This window comes from Gavia stellata, chromosome 2 (assembly GCF_030936135.1).
Source record: "Gavia stellata isolate bGavSte3 chromosome 2, bGavSte3.hap2, whole genome shotgun sequence".
NCBI classification, from domain to species: Eukaryota; Metazoa; Chordata; class Aves; order Gaviiformes; family Gaviidae; genus Gavia; species Gavia stellata.
The window spans coordinates 54403497-54420996 of record NC_082595.1 but is presented as its reverse complement, the minus strand read 5'-3'; the positions used below and the strand labels follow the sequence as shown (position 1 = coordinate 54420996).

At 37.2% G+C, this 17500-nt stretch overlaps 1 protein-coding gene across 1 annotated transcript in view; it reads left to right on the top strand.

Moving 5' to 3' along the window:
- The window catches only part of RNF217 (ring finger protein 217), a 60525-nt gene extending 45702 nt beyond the window's left edge, over positions 1 to 14823 (top strand). The window contains exons 4-6 of the mRNA XM_059835638.1: positions 4546 to 4747; positions 12285 to 12356; positions 14662 to 14823. Coding sequence (XP_059691621.1) covers positions 4546 to 4747; positions 12285 to 12356; positions 14662 to 14735 — 348 coding nt within the window. The 3' untranslated portion in view covers positions 14736 to 14823. The remainder of the gene's footprint in view (positions 1 to 4545; positions 4748 to 12284; positions 12357 to 14661) is intronic.
- Positions 14824 to 17500: the final 2677 nt, after the last annotated feature.

Below are 17500 nucleotides of genomic sequence, written 5' to 3'. Positions count from 1 at the left end.
AGCTTTAGTGCATCTAGTAGGAATAGCTTATCTTAGAGAGACCAGGTAAATATATCCTTACATAAACAAATAAAAATGTTACATGCTGTTAAAATACATAATTGTAGATTCATGTTGTGACTATATGTTAGTATGGAAATACTAGAAAATGCTACTTTTTAAAACTATATCTTAAATTAATTTTGACATTTTTTGTTTTTAATAGAGCCTTTTCCAAATTTATTATATGCTATTTTGAGAAACTCAGTGTAGACCACTTTTCTCAACAAGACTTGTCCAAAATGTGCTGGTCTTGTTCTAGAGGGAGCTGGCTAATGAGTGCAAATTTGCTACATATTATTAGATGCCTTTTCATAAAATATATAACCTTACTTGTCTTTCTCCACTACTGTTTTAAGGTTTTATTTTTTACAATTTCTTGCAACAACATGTCTGCAGCAAAATGCCTTTTTTCCACGTGTTTTTACTGTACAGCAAACCAAGGAAGTACTTCATGTTGGTGTTATCTTACCACAGATTTCAAAAACAACACTTTCTGAGGAAACACCAAACAGTGACTCTAGCTTAGAAAGCTTCGAACAGCAGCAGAAATTTAAGTAAACAAGGATGTCAGTGCAGATCAAGGTGTACATACTTCTTATCTGTGGATTCACTGTTCTGATTAATGTGAGCGTTATCAAATAACTCGGGGCATAGTTTTTGAATGTGTTCTGCAAATTTATTTCCCCTCCTCTGGAGGGAGGAGAGTCCTTCCTTGTATATGAAGGGATAAAGCTGTGCACCAGGTTTTCCTCAGAAGGAGGAGAAATGGCCACTCTCATCCTCAGATCTCTTGGAAGTGATTTCCCTAGAAGACTTCTGTGAGAGGGCATAGTAACATGCAGAGGGGGTAAAGTGAGGGTCTGAAATAGCCACTGTGCTACTTCAGATGTTTCCTTAAGATTCTTGAGCGCTTTGCTGTTGGTGTGTAATTTTCACCCCTCTTGTTCTGGGAGCCATTCTTGGGTTTCTGAATGACTGAACCTTTCTCCGTAAGGTGAGGGTATGTTTTTGGGTTTGAGCAGACTCTGGGTGCAGGATGAAGCCACTAACACTGAATGCTTGGAAGCAGCAACTGGGCTTGCAGTCGTTGTGCGCTCACCTTGCCTCCTCCACTGTGCTGCCGGGGAGCCTGCAGTTAAAAGGCACCGAACCCCGCACGGCCACAGCTAACTGTAGCGAGCTGCATTCCCGGCCCCGTGCATTCCCCGCTCTGCCTGCTGTGTGCCACACTATTGTCAACAGAGCAGGAACACTTGTGTGATATCTGACCCGTCGTTGATCACTTTCCCAACCTATAGATTTGTAATCCATCTCTGTCAGTGGATTATCCTGAGGGGAGGGAGGCATGTCCACGTGAACCAGAGATGAAGTTGATCTGGTGAGATGTCATGTCTTAGGCTTGAAAGCAGCCTGACCGAATCATACAAAATTCATCTGGCATTTTCAGTCTGCATGCATATGATAGGGAGTCCAAGCCCTGTATCTAAGGGGTTTTATTTTTTTAATGAATTCTCTCCTCAATAAAAAAGGAACGTGTTTTGCAACAAAAAATATAGGCACATACAACCAGGTGTTCCAAATTTGCAGCTTTTGAAGACAGTTATGTATGTGCAGATAAGTATTCACTAAAATTTTTTTATACTTTTTGAAGAAGCGACAATAAAGTACATGTAATTGCAATATGTGTCCGTAAGAAAATAAATCCTACATCAACTTCTTTATGTTTTAAGAGGACAGTATGTCTGGAGGATTTAGAGCAGAAACAAGTAGATTTAGGAGTGACTGGAGTGATGCCTGGCTAACTGGAGCTGGGATGCTTCTAGGAAAGCGTGGGTAGAAGTATGGCAGTCCAAGAGGTGGGTATTTCTGAAAGGTGTTGAGGGTAGAATGTATAAAGCTATTGCCAACAGTTCCTTGAAGGTTTTGCTACCGAAGAAAATTAATTCATTTTTTAAATGTGAAGTAGTTTTTGGTATTAGTGTTTGCATCTAGGGTTTTTATAGGCTGCAGGCTTGTGAAGATTTTTCATTAGGATGGATGGTAACTTAATAGATTGGGTTGGTAAGTTGGAGAAGATAGAGGAGAGTTCAACAGTTTTGATTTAAAAAGAAGAAAACCACAGTTAAATTAGTCTCCTAAGATCTAATTACTTCATTTACATTTTTAAGATGGAGATATATCACTGAATCAGCAGATAAGGAAAGGTACTTCTAGAATTTCAAAATTCTATATAGTTGTCTGAATTTCAGTCTCATGAAAAACTAACTGGAATTAAATTTCAAAGTTAATTTGTTAAAATACTCTAAGGCTCTATGTGCAAAATTCAGAATTGAAATTCCTTAATTTCAGTTGAAGTTAATCAGTTAGGAATTAAATGAAATAAACGATGGCTCCATGGGTAGGGTCAACATTTTTTCATATAAAACCTGGAAAGTAAAAGCAAAAGTCAAATTGATAATATCCCTTTTAGAATAAAATAGCGTGTAACTTAAGTTATGCTTAAGTTGGTATAATATTGGGTAGACTTTTTTCCTTTCCACTTTGCTTGCAGTAAATGCTTAAATGTGGAAGTTTTGAAGTCAAGTAGCTTCTAAAGCTCATCAGCAATGGTATTTTTTCGGGTGCTTCTGGGAAACAGTGCACTTCTGGTACAGGTAAGGGAATGACACAGATGAACCAAAGAGCAGGCTTCCTCAGGGTAGAGGGGGATAACTACCTGGTCAGTCTATTTGCATCCTTTCTATGGGAGGAATGCAAGTCCCCTACGTGCTCACCGGAGAGTAACGTTTTATAGCCCAATCCTCTTTTTTTGTGAATGGCTTTCCCCTCTTGTGCTTAAAAGAAGTATTTGGAAGTGTAGAAATACAAATTCTGAGAGTGCTGTAGTTTGCACAAGGATGTTGACAGATGTACTTGGAGCTACTTTTAACTACATCTGCCCTGGAATCTTTTACCAAAAGTACTGCTGCTGGAAAACATCAGTTTGTTATGTGTATCAAGTGCCAGTTTCAGTAGCCATTCAGGTGGGCAAGATTTCTCAGATCCCAGCTGAACACTGATCAGTACCAGAGCGCACACATGCTTGACCCTCTCAAGAATGTCAAAAACCCCAGGAGTCGTGAGCATCTCTTGAGGTGGGAGGCTTCACTTGTTCCTGAGCTTTCAGCATCCCTAGCACTTGCAGGGCCTCTGAGTGCTGATGTCTTGCCTTTATCTGTACCCCCCTGCAAAATAAATACATGTAGATATGGATAAGAATTTCAGGAGGCATTCATTCATCGCAAGTTTCAGCAAGTAAAATTCCAATTGGATGTAAGGGAAGAAATATTCCCAGGGAGGGTGGTGAAGTGTGGGACAGGTTGCTCAAAGAGACTGTAACATACCCCCACTAGGAAACTTTAAAAATCCAGTGGGACAAGACCTGGAGTAATCTGATCTGACTTTGAAGTTAGCCCAGCTTGGAGCTAGGGGTTGAAATAGACGATGTCCGAGGGTCACTTGCAACCTCAAATTATTAGGTAACTTTATCTGCTGTTTCACTGTGGAGCATGGTCTTGGGACAGAGGGGTCTTTAGCAATTTTGTGAACTAGGAAAACACTGTGTTTACCACCCTGCTAGCTATATTTTTAGTTGGCAAGATATAGAAGTAGCTATGTAATCGTAGTTGATTTAGTGAAATACTCAGCCCCAGGACTACCTCGTCTCCTAAGACTCTCAGAACTATTAACTAAAACTGAAGCCTTACCAAATCTCTGCAAAGTAGGTAAATGTACTAGTTTTGCTGAAGACTACATGGACATACAAGAATAGAGTTATTTCATGCAGGTGAACAGCAGAAAGATGGATATGGAACTTCTACAGCATCAAGCTGGGCTGCCTTGCAGGCATTATGAAAGCTTGGTGTAATTCTTTTATACAGTTTGTGGAATCTTTCTTTTTTTACAAAAAAAAAAAAAAATCCCATGCTTTTCAAATCATTCACTGTAACAGTAGAGCCTTTATGGCATTTATTACAAAATGCCAAATCAATTTATGATGGTAACAGGAAAGGGAGTGGGGCCACAGGTGGCACAAGAGGGAAACCCATCTGTGGAGGGGTCAAACAGAGTTCACAACTATATTTACTGTGCTGCTTTTATTTTTAATAAAGTTTGGTGCTAATGTGTCTGAGTAATAAAAACAAGTTTTTCAGTAAGGGCAAGGATCACTCAGATTCTCATCTGATTAAAAAGTGTTTAAACAAAGAAGGAGAATTAAGTAGAAATTTATGTATGGAAATCTGGAAACAACTATAACTCATATTTGATGCTTTGAAACATGCCTTAGAAAACCATTATTGTCTTAGGACAGCTGCAGTATTAATGCAAATGCTGAGTTAAGCAGGGGGTTGCTTGCAGTGTCTTTTCATCTGATGCATGGACTGTACCAGGTAGTGCCTACCTTCCTGTGCTTAGGGAGGGGGGCAAAAATAATCTTTTCTTTTTTCTCTTCTGCTCATACAGATCCATATCCAGAGAACAGAAGGGTGTGATCACATGACCTGTTCACAGTGTAACACTAATTTCTGTTACCGTTGTGGGGAGAGATACCGCCAGCTCCGGTTCTTCGGAGATCACACGTCAAACCTCAGTATCTTTGGATGCAAATACCGCTACCTCCCCGAGAGACCACATTTAAGGAGATTAGTGCGAGGCTCTGTCTGTGGTGAGTGGATAAATGCTCCTTGTGGACAGCTGCACAATGAAGTGATTGGGTGTGTGGGGGGGGTGTCAATAATAGCTAAATAAAAACTAGTGGTTTAAAGTATTGGATGAGCAGCCGGTTGTTTAGTTACATAAAAGGTGGTTTATTAAATATATCTAATATAGTATTTGCACTTCCTTTTTGGATGGACTGTGTATAAATAAGTATTGTATTCTCTTGTGATAGCTTCTGTTTCCTAACCTTTTTTAATAATATGTAAGCAAACTGGAAAAATACTGTCAATATGCATGTTGCTGGCTGTGATTGTTATTCTAAAAGCATATAGGAGAAATGGATCAGAGTAGGAACCTTTTTTAAATGAACTTCTGTACCAAGGGTCCGTTTGAATAAAACGTTGTTTGGATTTGAACCTGATCTGGATTCAAATCACTCAGGTTTGCCCGTTTAAATAGGAGGACACTGATCTTTTAACTGTTAGCTTTGGTTCAGATAAAATACAGCTTAAAACAAAATACAACTATATATATTAATTTCTGTCACAGGAGTATGATGCCAAAAGCTTGACTTTGTTTTATTTCAAAAATTAAAAAAAAAGGCACTCCTAATTTGCTTTTGAACCAGGTGTGTACCTGTCTCAACCTATAGAAGCCCAAGAAAAATACATTACCAAGTAGATTATTACCTTATGTGGTATCTTACATATACATTAAGTTCAGTCATTGTAGTGAGTTTACAGCAAGTAAACAGCTATCTATAACATTATAGGAAATGGTTAAGTGTCAAAAACTGGGGATCTGTTAAGGAAAATAGGACTTTTTGTACGTTGAATTAAGGCATAGAAATTGGAGATGACTTAGAATTCACCTAGGATGAGGAAATGCTTTGAACTTATCAATTGGTAATATTGAATGTAGAGGTAAAGGTAAGAGACTGAATGTGTGGAAACAGAAGTCAGCAGACCTGCAGTGGAAACAATATTCCTGAGCCAAGCATGTTCCAATAAGAAAACTAGGTGATTTCCATTTTAGAGTAACACAAGAGTTGGCACGCAAACTCATAGGCCTGGTAATAAGAATGCTGATCTTGCTGCTCTGCAAAGTTATGGGAGACTCACAAACCTGGAATGCTTGTTTAACAAATGACAGTAAGTCATCCAGGCCCATTAGTTTGACCTCAGGAACTTGCAAGGCTTTAGAACAAACTTTGAGAGAGGTGAATTAAAGACACAGAAATAAATAGGAAAGTAGATAAAAATTCAAAATGATTGGATGTGCCTACTCCAATACATATTGTAGAGATAAATTCCAATGCATGAGAAGATCTAGTCTAGATTAAAGACAATGCTGGCACTAGAGCACATGGATATAAACTGTTCATGAACAGATTTAGGCTTAAAATTCAAGAACCGTTTCAAAGCACTTAGGTTTCAGAAGAGCTTTTAGTAAAAGCCACAATGGCAAACAACGTAAGCGGTTTTAAAATGGATCTTGGTACATTTGGTGGAATTGGTATCTGATAGCAAGGGATTGTGCTCAGAGACATTGCCAAGTCTGTGCTGCTCACATGCAGAATCATGGGTAACCGTATTCCAAGATTAAAACTTCTATGTACAATGGAGATACAAATATTAAATAAGTGGGTTTTATCACAACATAGATCTGCCAAAAATTGTTATTGTTGTCTTAATTTTTGCAACGGTTTACATGTAAGGTATCTAAATATGCAGTTGACATGTTTTAATGCTACATGCAAAGTCCAAAATACAGATGCATGTACTGCATGTGCATAACTACTATTAAAATTATTTTCTATTTTCCCTGTTTGTTGTTTTAGGAAACAATAATACATGACCTTTTCCTTTTAAAAAGAAACAGCCTTTACTAGTAAGAAAGAAAATTACGTTATTTGTAAATGGTGACTTGGAGGCAGTAAAGAAATGTAGAAGAGCATATATGAGTTAAAGTTCAGTGGTGAAGATGTATATGTTCATATTTATAAAAACATGCACAGAGAAGTTATTTTACTTTCACTTCCTGTTTGCAAGTTTACTTGTTATTTGCCTTAATTAGTAAACCAAGAAAGACGAGCAAAGCTCAAAGCCTCAGCTTAAATTTCTTACAGGATTTTCTGTTAAAATTTTCTCTCCAGGACTACCTCTGTTATAACAGTGTAATTTCTCACAGGAATATGGTTATCATTTAACTAGAGACAGAGCTAGCTGAACCTGCCAGCACATGTAGTAATTGCCCTCATTTTTACAATAGCCCGTTAACACGCAAGTTGACAATGATTCAAAGAATTCTTCATTGATGCTCATGATTTTAAATCCCTGTCATCTCTAGAATTCTGTATTTTAGTATTCATCCTGATACTTTTTATGAATAACTACCAAAACACTGCAGACCCCTAGCAGAACTCACACATGAAAATCAAAAAATAAAAGTTTAAACAATTTACAACAGATTAGAATTCAGGAATTCGGCTCACTGCTCTTCCTCCATTGGATTAGACTTTGGCTATCATTGGCATATATGAGCCAGGCAAAAATTTTTACTTTATTTCCACACAAGCATACATGTGGGCATGCAGACAGTTTTTTAAGAAGGCATTATATCGTTGTAAGATTATCTCTCCTGACATTTTTCTTCTGGGATGCTATAATCCCTAACTGTGATACAGTGTCAGTTCATTTTGTGGATTCTGCCATCTTGAATGGTGGAAATTTGGCAAGATCAGCTATCTTTGTAAAACTTCAACAGAATTGATCTGTGCCTGTTAATTGGGTGAGTGTAAAGGCCTTCCTAGTGAGTTTGTCCCCAACAGTGGTCAATTAGAAGTATCACAGAATCACTACGGTTGGAAAGGACCTGTAAGATCATCAAGTCCAACCATCAAGTAAGATCTCACTCCCTGTCTATTTCCGGTAATCATTGTTTTAGACGCTTCCTTAGTTAAGTTTTGTGCCTGAACCTTTGCTTAGTAACTATCAATAGATGCATCCTTCACCGATTTATACAGTTTTTCAGTTTCAGCTTCCACAACATTTCTGGTAGGGGCTGTAGGATTTCACTGTGTGTTGTGTGGACAAAGTACTTCCATTCCTCTTGGGGGTTTTTTATTGATTCCTGATAATTTCATTGGTTACTTCTGTTATCATGAAATTGAGTAAATAATAATAGCTTGCTTACCTTCTCATAGCTTTCTTTTATAGACCCTCCATCAGATTCTTCTTTGTCACGATCTTTGATTTATTTTTTTCTTTTCTTTAGAACTGAGGCTTCCTAGTCTTAATCATTTAAGATGAAGTTGAAAATCTAGAAATGTCTCATTCTGGTTAGGTAGCTAGAACTGTAAATGTAAATGTGTTGAGGCTTTATCAGGCAAGAGGGGAGCATTATCATCAGTAGGTGTTACTGTACAAGCCTGGGTTTTAGTTCCATTCTGAGAGTCAGCAGAAGATGTTAGAAAGAGGAGATGGTACCAGAGAGATAGGCTATTAGGAGCATAGTCTCTAAATTTTAGTAACGTAGCAAGAAGTAAAGGTTGGATTTCCTGTACTAAAATGCCTCTGCTAGTTAGCTAAGTAGTGGAAATTAAGAGGAAACATTATCCTGGCTGTCAGTGGGAGACTGGTGAGGTGTTGCTAGATACATTTTCTTCTGTGACTTTTTTTACTTTCTTGGTATGGAGAGGAAATATTTAAGTAAATGTGGTGATTTTGTAGCCTTGTGCAGGGAAGGATTTTTGGCTTGTTTCTACCAAATCTGGGTGGGTGGGGTCTGTAGAAAGGAAAGAACATTTCATGGCAGGCTGCCACGCCATCACAGTTCTGTTGAGAAGCAAGTGTTTGTGCCTACAATCACAAACTGTTCTGTAATAAAAATAAGGGGAAAAAAGCATTTATGGCAGTATAAATTTAAACATACTTTTCTCATAAACCAATGATTTTGTAAAGGTAAGAGAAATCAGAGGGAGAAGAAAATAAACTGGGAGCAGAAGTAGTCTCTGAATGTGATGACGTTTCTCTCCTCCCTTTAGCCAGCAGATTTTTTAGAGAATCTTTGTCCTGAGACCAGTACAGTAAGGTGAAATTGCTTTTACCCTTTAGTCCCAGTGGACTTAGAGATTTCATTTTCATAGTAATTATTTGGCTAAGTTGTTGAAGGCAGAATGATTGGTTATAACTGGAGTTAGTGATGATTTGCACAGAGAGGAAAAACATGTTCAGCTGTCTTAAATGTACTTAAGATGCCACTTAAGTACCACCTGAATTCAGTTGGGTGAATTATATTCAAAATCAATTGCTAGGTACTTCATGGATATGTAATAGGACACAACATGTAATGATGCTATTAAAGCAAATGAAGTTTTTTGCATGGCAAACAGCATTTCAAATAGGATTCTGAAAGCAGCCTATTTTCAGATCTGACTGACATGTACTCCTGTCCCAAGACAGAGTGCAAGATTAATTTTGTATATGCATGGCTTTGAGCACTGCAGAAGGAAGCATGCATTTCTAGGATCCAACCTTCATTAGCAACTTTATCATTTAAGTCAGTCTGATTTGTAAGAAGTCTTCTATATACAATTGATAGGACTCTTGAAAAACAGGTGCAAACTTGTATTAGAACTTAAATCTACATAAATATGACTGTTCTGATTGGTAAGTGGATACTTATAGTGGCTCTGTTGCTTAAACATACCATGATATTTAGACAAAAATTTTTATTTCTCATACGCTAGTCATTAAATTTGTTTTCTAAAACTAGTATATTAATTTTATATTAATTTTTTACACAGCAAAGAATTCTCTAAGGATTTATGGGGTTTTGTATATATTACCCTAAAAACCACAACCAAACCCAAAGTTATGCAGGGGAGAAATATTCCTTCATGTTTCCTTAAACGCTTCCTCATTTTGCAGAAAAACATCATTCTCTATATCACAAGTAATGCAACCCCTCTGAGACACCTGCAAATACAGTTACTACATTATGCTAAGTAACCCAGCAAAGAAATTATTTACCATTAATTTGAGTAGAATTGTAAAAAGGTTCCATTTTTAGGCTTGTTCTATTTAAAACCATTACTTTTTAAGTTATCCTTAAAAACTAACTTTGAACGTTTCCAAACTGGCTGTCATAACCTACTGCTGAGTTCATCATATGGACTAATGACCCAAGATTTTATTCAGCTCTGGGGCAAGCTTACATTTGCTCTCTCTGCTAGCAGTCTCGGAGCTAACAAACATAGAACAGTGGATCTTTGGGAGGTTTGGTGCCTGCAGTAAACATCCTTAGTCACAGCAGCATTTCTTAGTGTTTCACGATGATTAAGAGCCTCATAATCCTTCACGCTATGACAAACGATGTGTGTCAAACTGAAACTGGATAGAAAGTAATGTTCAATTCAGATGTGAAGCATTTCATAATTGTTTCATACATTGCTGACAAAAGTGATTGGAGTGAAAGGTACATAGCTGCTGCTTTGCAGTGATTGCTGCTGTTCATACTCTTACCCAATGGGAACTTGTGCAAGTCGTCTTCACCTTGTGTTAACTTGTTCCTTAATTTTAGTTTACAAAAGTAAAGAAAGAGAAAGGATTTAAATGTGGTAGATACCTGAAGAGAAAAAGTATTGTTTTGGTTTTGAAGTTTAACCTTTAGAAAGAATGCACTGATAACCAGAGGAAGATACCATCCCATGATGATGAAAGGTCATTTTATTCTATAAGATCTTGGAACTATGCAATACTCATCACTTCATATCCAAAGGCAGAAGGAAAAAGACCATCAGTCATGCTTTATTTCAGCTCTGAGTTAGTTTGTCAAAAGTAAGGAAACAAGTTCTTAAACGGAATTAGCTTAGGAACCATTCTTTGTGTCTGCAAAGAAATTACTCTAGTCAAAAGCTAGCTTAGCCCCTTCTTCAGACTCTGTTACTGTGTACTTAGTCACCAGTTCAGTGGTTTAAGTTTTTTATAATTTTGGTACCAAATGTCATAGCTTTCTAACATTCTAATTGCATGGTTATTAATAAACTAAAGAGAGTTCATACCTTAACACAATCTTTTATAAGCTTTACTTTGAAATTGTTAAAGGCTCTAGTAATGTTTTTAAATGTTTTTAATTGCTCATTTTTGGAGTTTTCTTGAGGCTTTCCATCACTCTACATTCCTTCTCCTGTCTACGCTTAATTTATTTGACAACCTCTGTGTGTATAGCATGCAGCGCAGTGGAGTCCTGAGAAGGTCTACCATTAGGGTGCCTAGCAACTAGAGTAATACCAATAATACTTGCCATTTTTTTTCTTCTAGGAATTAATGTTTCCCACCCACCACACTCCTATGAAATTTAAAAGCTATCAAAACAGAGCATGAAAAGGACTAATTCATGTAACAGCTGTAAATATTTCCAAAATGTCTCATTTTTCCTTCAGACTGCCCAAATTAGTGGCTCAGGTTATGGAGAGGTTTACATCATTATTGAATGAAGTAATCCGTTCACTGAAATCTGATACAAGTGACTTGAGAGAGGGAAGGGCAGGGAAGAGAGAGGTAACAAACTCACTTTTCCTCCCTTTCTAGAGGTGATCTTTCAAACACATGCTTAACTTCAAGAATCGCTTAATTTCAATTTCCTGATCAAATTGCTGGTGCATCAGTAAAAATGCCTGCCCTGCTGCATTTTCAAACAGCTGAGACGAGTGACATCTTTGATCCAACTGCCCGGCCAACACAGCCAGGGAGATTCTGCCATTTAGTTGAAAGCATGCAACACAAGAAAGATAACTTGGATTCAAAGTTAAGTTTCAGTTTAAGTGTTTCAGAAGGAACCCTGCCTTCCCTCCATGCATTTCTACAGATCATGAACTCAGCAGAAATAAAGAATATGAGCATGTTTCATTTCTTCTTAGTGTCTTATGCTTTAGCTCCTGAGCTGCACAACCTCACTGCCTTACTCATGTAAGAGCAGCAACATACCCTTTTAAATGTTGTTCCGAAATAGACTTGGCTGTGGTTTGATTTAGACCTAAATCACAACTGTATATGAGGATTTCACCATAGCCTTTTAAAGCAAGCAGAAGCGTATTTAGAGGCGATGGTCTCATCGCCTTGAGCTAAGCTAAACTCTAAGATGCTGGTTTGCTTGGCATCTTTCCAGGGTGGTTGCTGTACAGTAGGATTCCAGAGAAGCCAAATGATAGTAGCTATATAGCTATCGCATTCCTGTCGGTGCCTGAGGGATTTCAGAATGGAAACAGAAGTAAATGCAAGCTAACTGTTAATGTACAAAATAATCTGTGCTCAGAGAGTTGTGGTGGGTGAAGAGGGCAAAAAGAAATGTGTGCAGGGAGCTGGCTGAGTGGTGATAGCTCCTAGCTGGATTTGTAGGATGAATTTACAAATACGAATCTTGGTAAAGTATTAAAAAAATGAACCAGCTTTTGTGAGTCTGATATAGAAATATTTATGGACGGTTGGAAAGGGAAAAATAAAATGCCTTCTTTGAATTGTTTAATGAATTTTGCATTTCAGCTGGAAAACTACTCATTACACCCCTAATACTGGTTCTGGGACTGGCACTGGGAGCCATAGCTGTTGTAGTAGGTAAGAATTACCTATGTGAATGAGCCTGATTTTGATTTTGCAGTGACTTTCTGTATGACATCTCAGTGTTTTCATCTCAGAGATGTACACAAAGTACAAATTTCATAGATACCATTTTAGTGTAAAGCACATGACTTTTTTCTAAAAAATTTGTCTTTAGAATATTTTTTTTCTTACTTGCATTTTATGTCTATTAGCAATATTTTTTTTCCAAATTATTTGGTTGTTAAGGCTTTTCTGAACCAAAATCTTTAACTAGTATAGTTAAACTAGTAAAAAGGCCAGAGTAATTTAAACATAGTGCTGGGGGCTGGCTGATTTGGACCTTCCCTTTAATCACCCCAGTGCATCACACTTCTGAGATCTTGGCCACGTGCGTGGTGAGATTTTTGGGGCATTTGGCATAGTCCCAAGAGCCCTCCAGTTTGAAGATGCAAAAACAACAACAACAAAGCAGCAAATTGGGATGAGTCAATCTCAAAGTCTGATTCAGTGTATAGGCTGCCAAATTTGGATTCCATCACAAAAAACAGTACTGTGAACTCATTTGACAGGCTGCCCAGGGAGGTGGTTGAGTCACGGTCCCTGGAGGTATTTGAAAGATGTCTGGATGAGGTGCTTAGGGACATGGTTTAGTGGTGGACTTAGCAGGGTTAGTTTTCGGTTGGACTTGATGATCTTAAAGGTCTTCTCCAACCTAAACGAGTCTAGGATTCTATGATGTAGTATTAAAGCTCTGTTAATGTGGTTGCATTGATGTGGATGTAGTTATTCTAGCAAATCTGCTCTTTGCCTGGCTTAACTGAATTCTCTCACAGAAATTAAGTAAGCGGTAATGATAAATGTACAATTTTGCTCATGTAAGTGCATATCCGCTATTTATAGTAGCAGTAATATGTCAGTTGGGGATCATACTCCATTGAAAATTTGCAGTGTATGCCCAGCCCTGAGGCATGTTGGGATGTGGCACCTTTATTTTGATCTAATAAAGCCAAAATATACCAGGAAAATTATATTAATGATTGTACATAACCAATAAGCGTATAACCAAAATACCGTTACAGTTTTTCTAGACTAATTCTGGCCAAATAAGGAATATTGCTATGAATTTCAGTATTTGGGCTAAGAATACATATCTTTGTCCTGTATCAATATTGTTAGTTGGATTCACTGAAGATATCTATAGATAGACAGATATCTTAAATATTCTTTTTAGTGGCATTTTTATGCCAAAAATATAGGCAATAAAGACTCCTTTATGCCAGTAAAGCTTATTTTGCTCACCAATCTGGTATAATCTATGCTGGAAAAAACCTACTCTTTTGCTTATGTTAAAAATCAAGCGGGTTTTGCAGTAATACAATAGCAATAATAGCAATAATACCCAGTATGCCACTGAAGTCCTGTCGTAGGTATGGCCGGATAAGATACGATCAAAAGCAGTATGAGTAGTTCCAAAAACATTGATTATTTATAGGAAAGTTTTGGTTCTGAGGTACTTACAGGAATATTTACTGCCAAAAGAACTGTTAAAGTAATCTCAGTATCACAGCTGAAAACCATTTTACACCATTTGCATGGCTATTGAGCAAAGCAAGGACCCTGGTGACTGTAGTAGTCTTTTGTTATATGTTGTTACTGTAGTGGTGTCTGAAAACAAAATCTTTCACCATTTTGGTCAGCTGCTGGCAAGAGAAAGGGGGAGATGCTTCTCATTTGGGTTTGAAAGAGTACCTCTTATGACAAACTTTTTCATTTGAATAAATCTTATTTATTTATTTGTTCTTTTTACAGCTTCCTTTCTCTTAAAAGACTTTTAAGAATAAATAGTTCCCTGTCCAGGCAAAGATAAACATTTGGTATTACTTCACAATAGATGAGGATGTTTATAAAAATAAATAATATTAAAAAAAAAAAAGCAAAGTTGCCGCTATTGCACGTGAAACTGGTTGAAAACTAGTTCAGTTAAATCAGCCTTGGATTTAGATCTAAGGATTGCCAAAGTGCTTTTAAAAGTTTTGAGTTTGTATCTTATACAAAACAGCATGGTCCAGGAATTAATTTGTCAGAGATGGGAGTAGGGTTAGTGGGAATTTGTTGTAAAGTAAACAAAGTGTAGCTTAACTCATTACCGAAGAGACTGTTGCAGGCTAATATTTTTTCTGCTTGTCCAAATGCCTTGTCTAAATTCTCTTGAGACATGGAAAGTTGCATCTGAATACTCTACGTACATTGAAAGAACACAGTGCACACACAAAAGATTGCATTTAATTATGATTTTCTTCTTATTTTCTTCTTTTTGCAGGTTTATTTGTGTTTCCTATCTATTGCCTTTGTAAAAAGCAGAGGAAAAGGTCACGGACAGGTATGCCCTGGTAAGGATGGACCTTACTCACCTGAACTGAGCTGGTCCTGCAAGGGCTGTATGTGCTTTGTGCAACAAAGCAATACAATGCTGGTAAGAGCGTAAAAGCCACCGCCCTGGAAGAAGAATGGGGGATCTCCTGCCATCTTCCCTCAGCTGAAAACACTACTGCAGACCAGAAAGCCTCTTTGCTCTGGTGCGCTCTGAACAAGATGGGCCCCCTGACTGCTGCTTTTTAAATGTTTTGGGTTTTGTTTTTTTAATTATTACTTTGGAGGGGGTTTTTTGAGTCTAAGTTTCTCAACTAGACAATCAAAGTCTGTATTGTAGCCACAACTCTACTACCGATTTGGCCTGTGAAGAAAGCATTTAACTGCTAACATGTGCTCCGTTTAACTTGAGTGTTGGCCTTTAAGGGGGAAATGCTTAGAAGTGTTTGGACTCTTACTGTATACTGAGCATACTACTTTTGGTATTAAAAACTATTTCTGTAAATAACTTCCATCACACAGCATTCTGTTCAGCATACCGAAACCCCGTCACATGCCAGAGCATGACAGCTGGTTATCTTCTGAGTCCTCCTGCTAGTGGGCAAGAGTGTAGATTACCACTGCCAAAATGCAGTGCCTCAGAGGGAAATATCCTTAGGATTGAAGCTCCATGATACTTATAAATATGCTGATTGGTTTCACATTAGTATTTAATTTATGACAGTCTATTAATATTGATGGGGGGTGTGATAGATTTGTTAGAGTACAGCATTTTGAAACTCTCCCAGTAGAGAAAAAAATTTGAAGGGTTTAGATACAAGAAGTGTATCGGTGGCCTGTTCTGTCCCAAGATATCCCTGAAGTGTGATGCAGAACGTACAAGGAAATGTGTTTGCAGAGAAGCTGAAAACCTGCTCTTCTGTTCTGACTTGGTATATAAGACACATGCTACACACTGGTTATGTGAAGATTGAGTTGATGAAATTTTATCACTGAAGTAGCACGTTTTGTTTGTTCGTTTGTTTTAAGTAGGCTACATAACTTTTAGAGCATCCACTGATGTCTCATGAGGAAAATCTCTGAATTTTAGGGAAGGAGAGGGGTCATGAATTCTTAGGAGACAATTTCATTCTTATTCTCTGCTTCTAGTGTTTCTCTTCCTGGCCCATTACAGATCTGAAGAGAATAGCTATTCTTGCTCTTTTTTTTTCATAACTTCAGAGTACCCCTGTTTGCTGCCAGACCTCTTTCTCAGCGCATCACCACAAGAGCAATGTAATTCAGCATTAGGAATCAGCTACTGAGAATTTTTTCACTTTTAGTTATAATCCAAATCTATCATACAAATATAACTTAAAAGAAAAAAATAGAATAAAATAAGTTTCTATAAGCAGAACACTGAAACAATAAAGTAAGGAACTAAATAAGAGAAATACCTACTTTATACTTTAAAAATACAAGCTGATCTTAAAGAAAAGAAGATTGGATTTGTACTGTGAAGGTACTTTTTTTTTTCAGTGTGTGTGTTTGAAGATACATATATATGTGTGTGTGTATATATATATGGGGAGAGGGGGAAGCAGGGAGATAAGCTATGTCCTAAAGAATCTACAGACTTCAAAATTTAGGCCCGCAAATAGCATATCATTTGAGAGGATGTACTTTGCACCACTTTCTTTGCAAATTGTTATTAAATGTGAATCTAGTTGTAATTTTTAAGTAAATAGTATTCTGCCCCACCAACATAATACCATTATAAGATACTCACTTTGACTTCAGAGCCTCAGTGGAAGAAACTGATGAATTTTGTTTACCTGGAAACACAAATATCACTTAGCATAGTTGGCTAGTATGCTTGTTTTCTGTCAGCTTCTGGTTTTGTTTTCTTGGGGTTTTTTTTCTTGTTGAAACAGTGTGTACAAGCACACCATAGTAGTCAACAAGTACTTAATATTTCCATTTGAATTTAAGGGCATGTTGACCCTGTTGTCCTAACAGTAGAAATAGTACCTTTCTAAGATTTGCAGATTAAGCGGGGAAGCAATGACATTCAGAAGTAAAGTTCAAAGCATATTGTCAATGCAAATCCACCTGTTAATTAGATTTATTCTGTTGTGACACATCAGTTTTCTATTTGTGTTCTGTCTGAGGTTGAAAGCTGCCTTAAAATCAGTCTTGTTTTTGAGTGTGTTTTCTGAGGCTATACATATCCGTTGTCTTTGGCTTACTCAGGGATTTTTATTCCTTTCTTTAAATGTCAAATAATGAAGATATTTTTGTATTATTTAGAAAAACCTTCAGACCTCAGAGAGTGAGATATATATAGAGATAGATTTGGGTTTGCAATGCAGTCTGTAATATGGTGTCAAACTATTCCACTTGAGAATATTTTAGTACTTGATTTTATCTGTAATTAACTATACAGTGGATTAATTTCCTTTCTTTTCCTGGTTCTTTATAAATATGTGGGATAACCTTACAGTTTTTGTAGCTGTTTTCACTCTGCCATGTTTGCCATTTTCAGTTTCTGATGGGAGTTCACTAAGATCTGAAATTAAGATGCTGGAATAAAGAGCATAAAAGGGAAGACAATAGATTTGCGCTTCTTTATATTCAGAAAGCATATCATTGTGGGTGGAGGAAAGGAACACACATTTCAGCTCCTACATTGTCATTTCATTTAGGCCATTTTGATTTTATCGGAACAGATTACATCAAAGGGAAATGGTTCTTCATTTTCTACACACAGCAAAATGAGGCATCTTTGACCTTATAAAGATGAGAGAGTC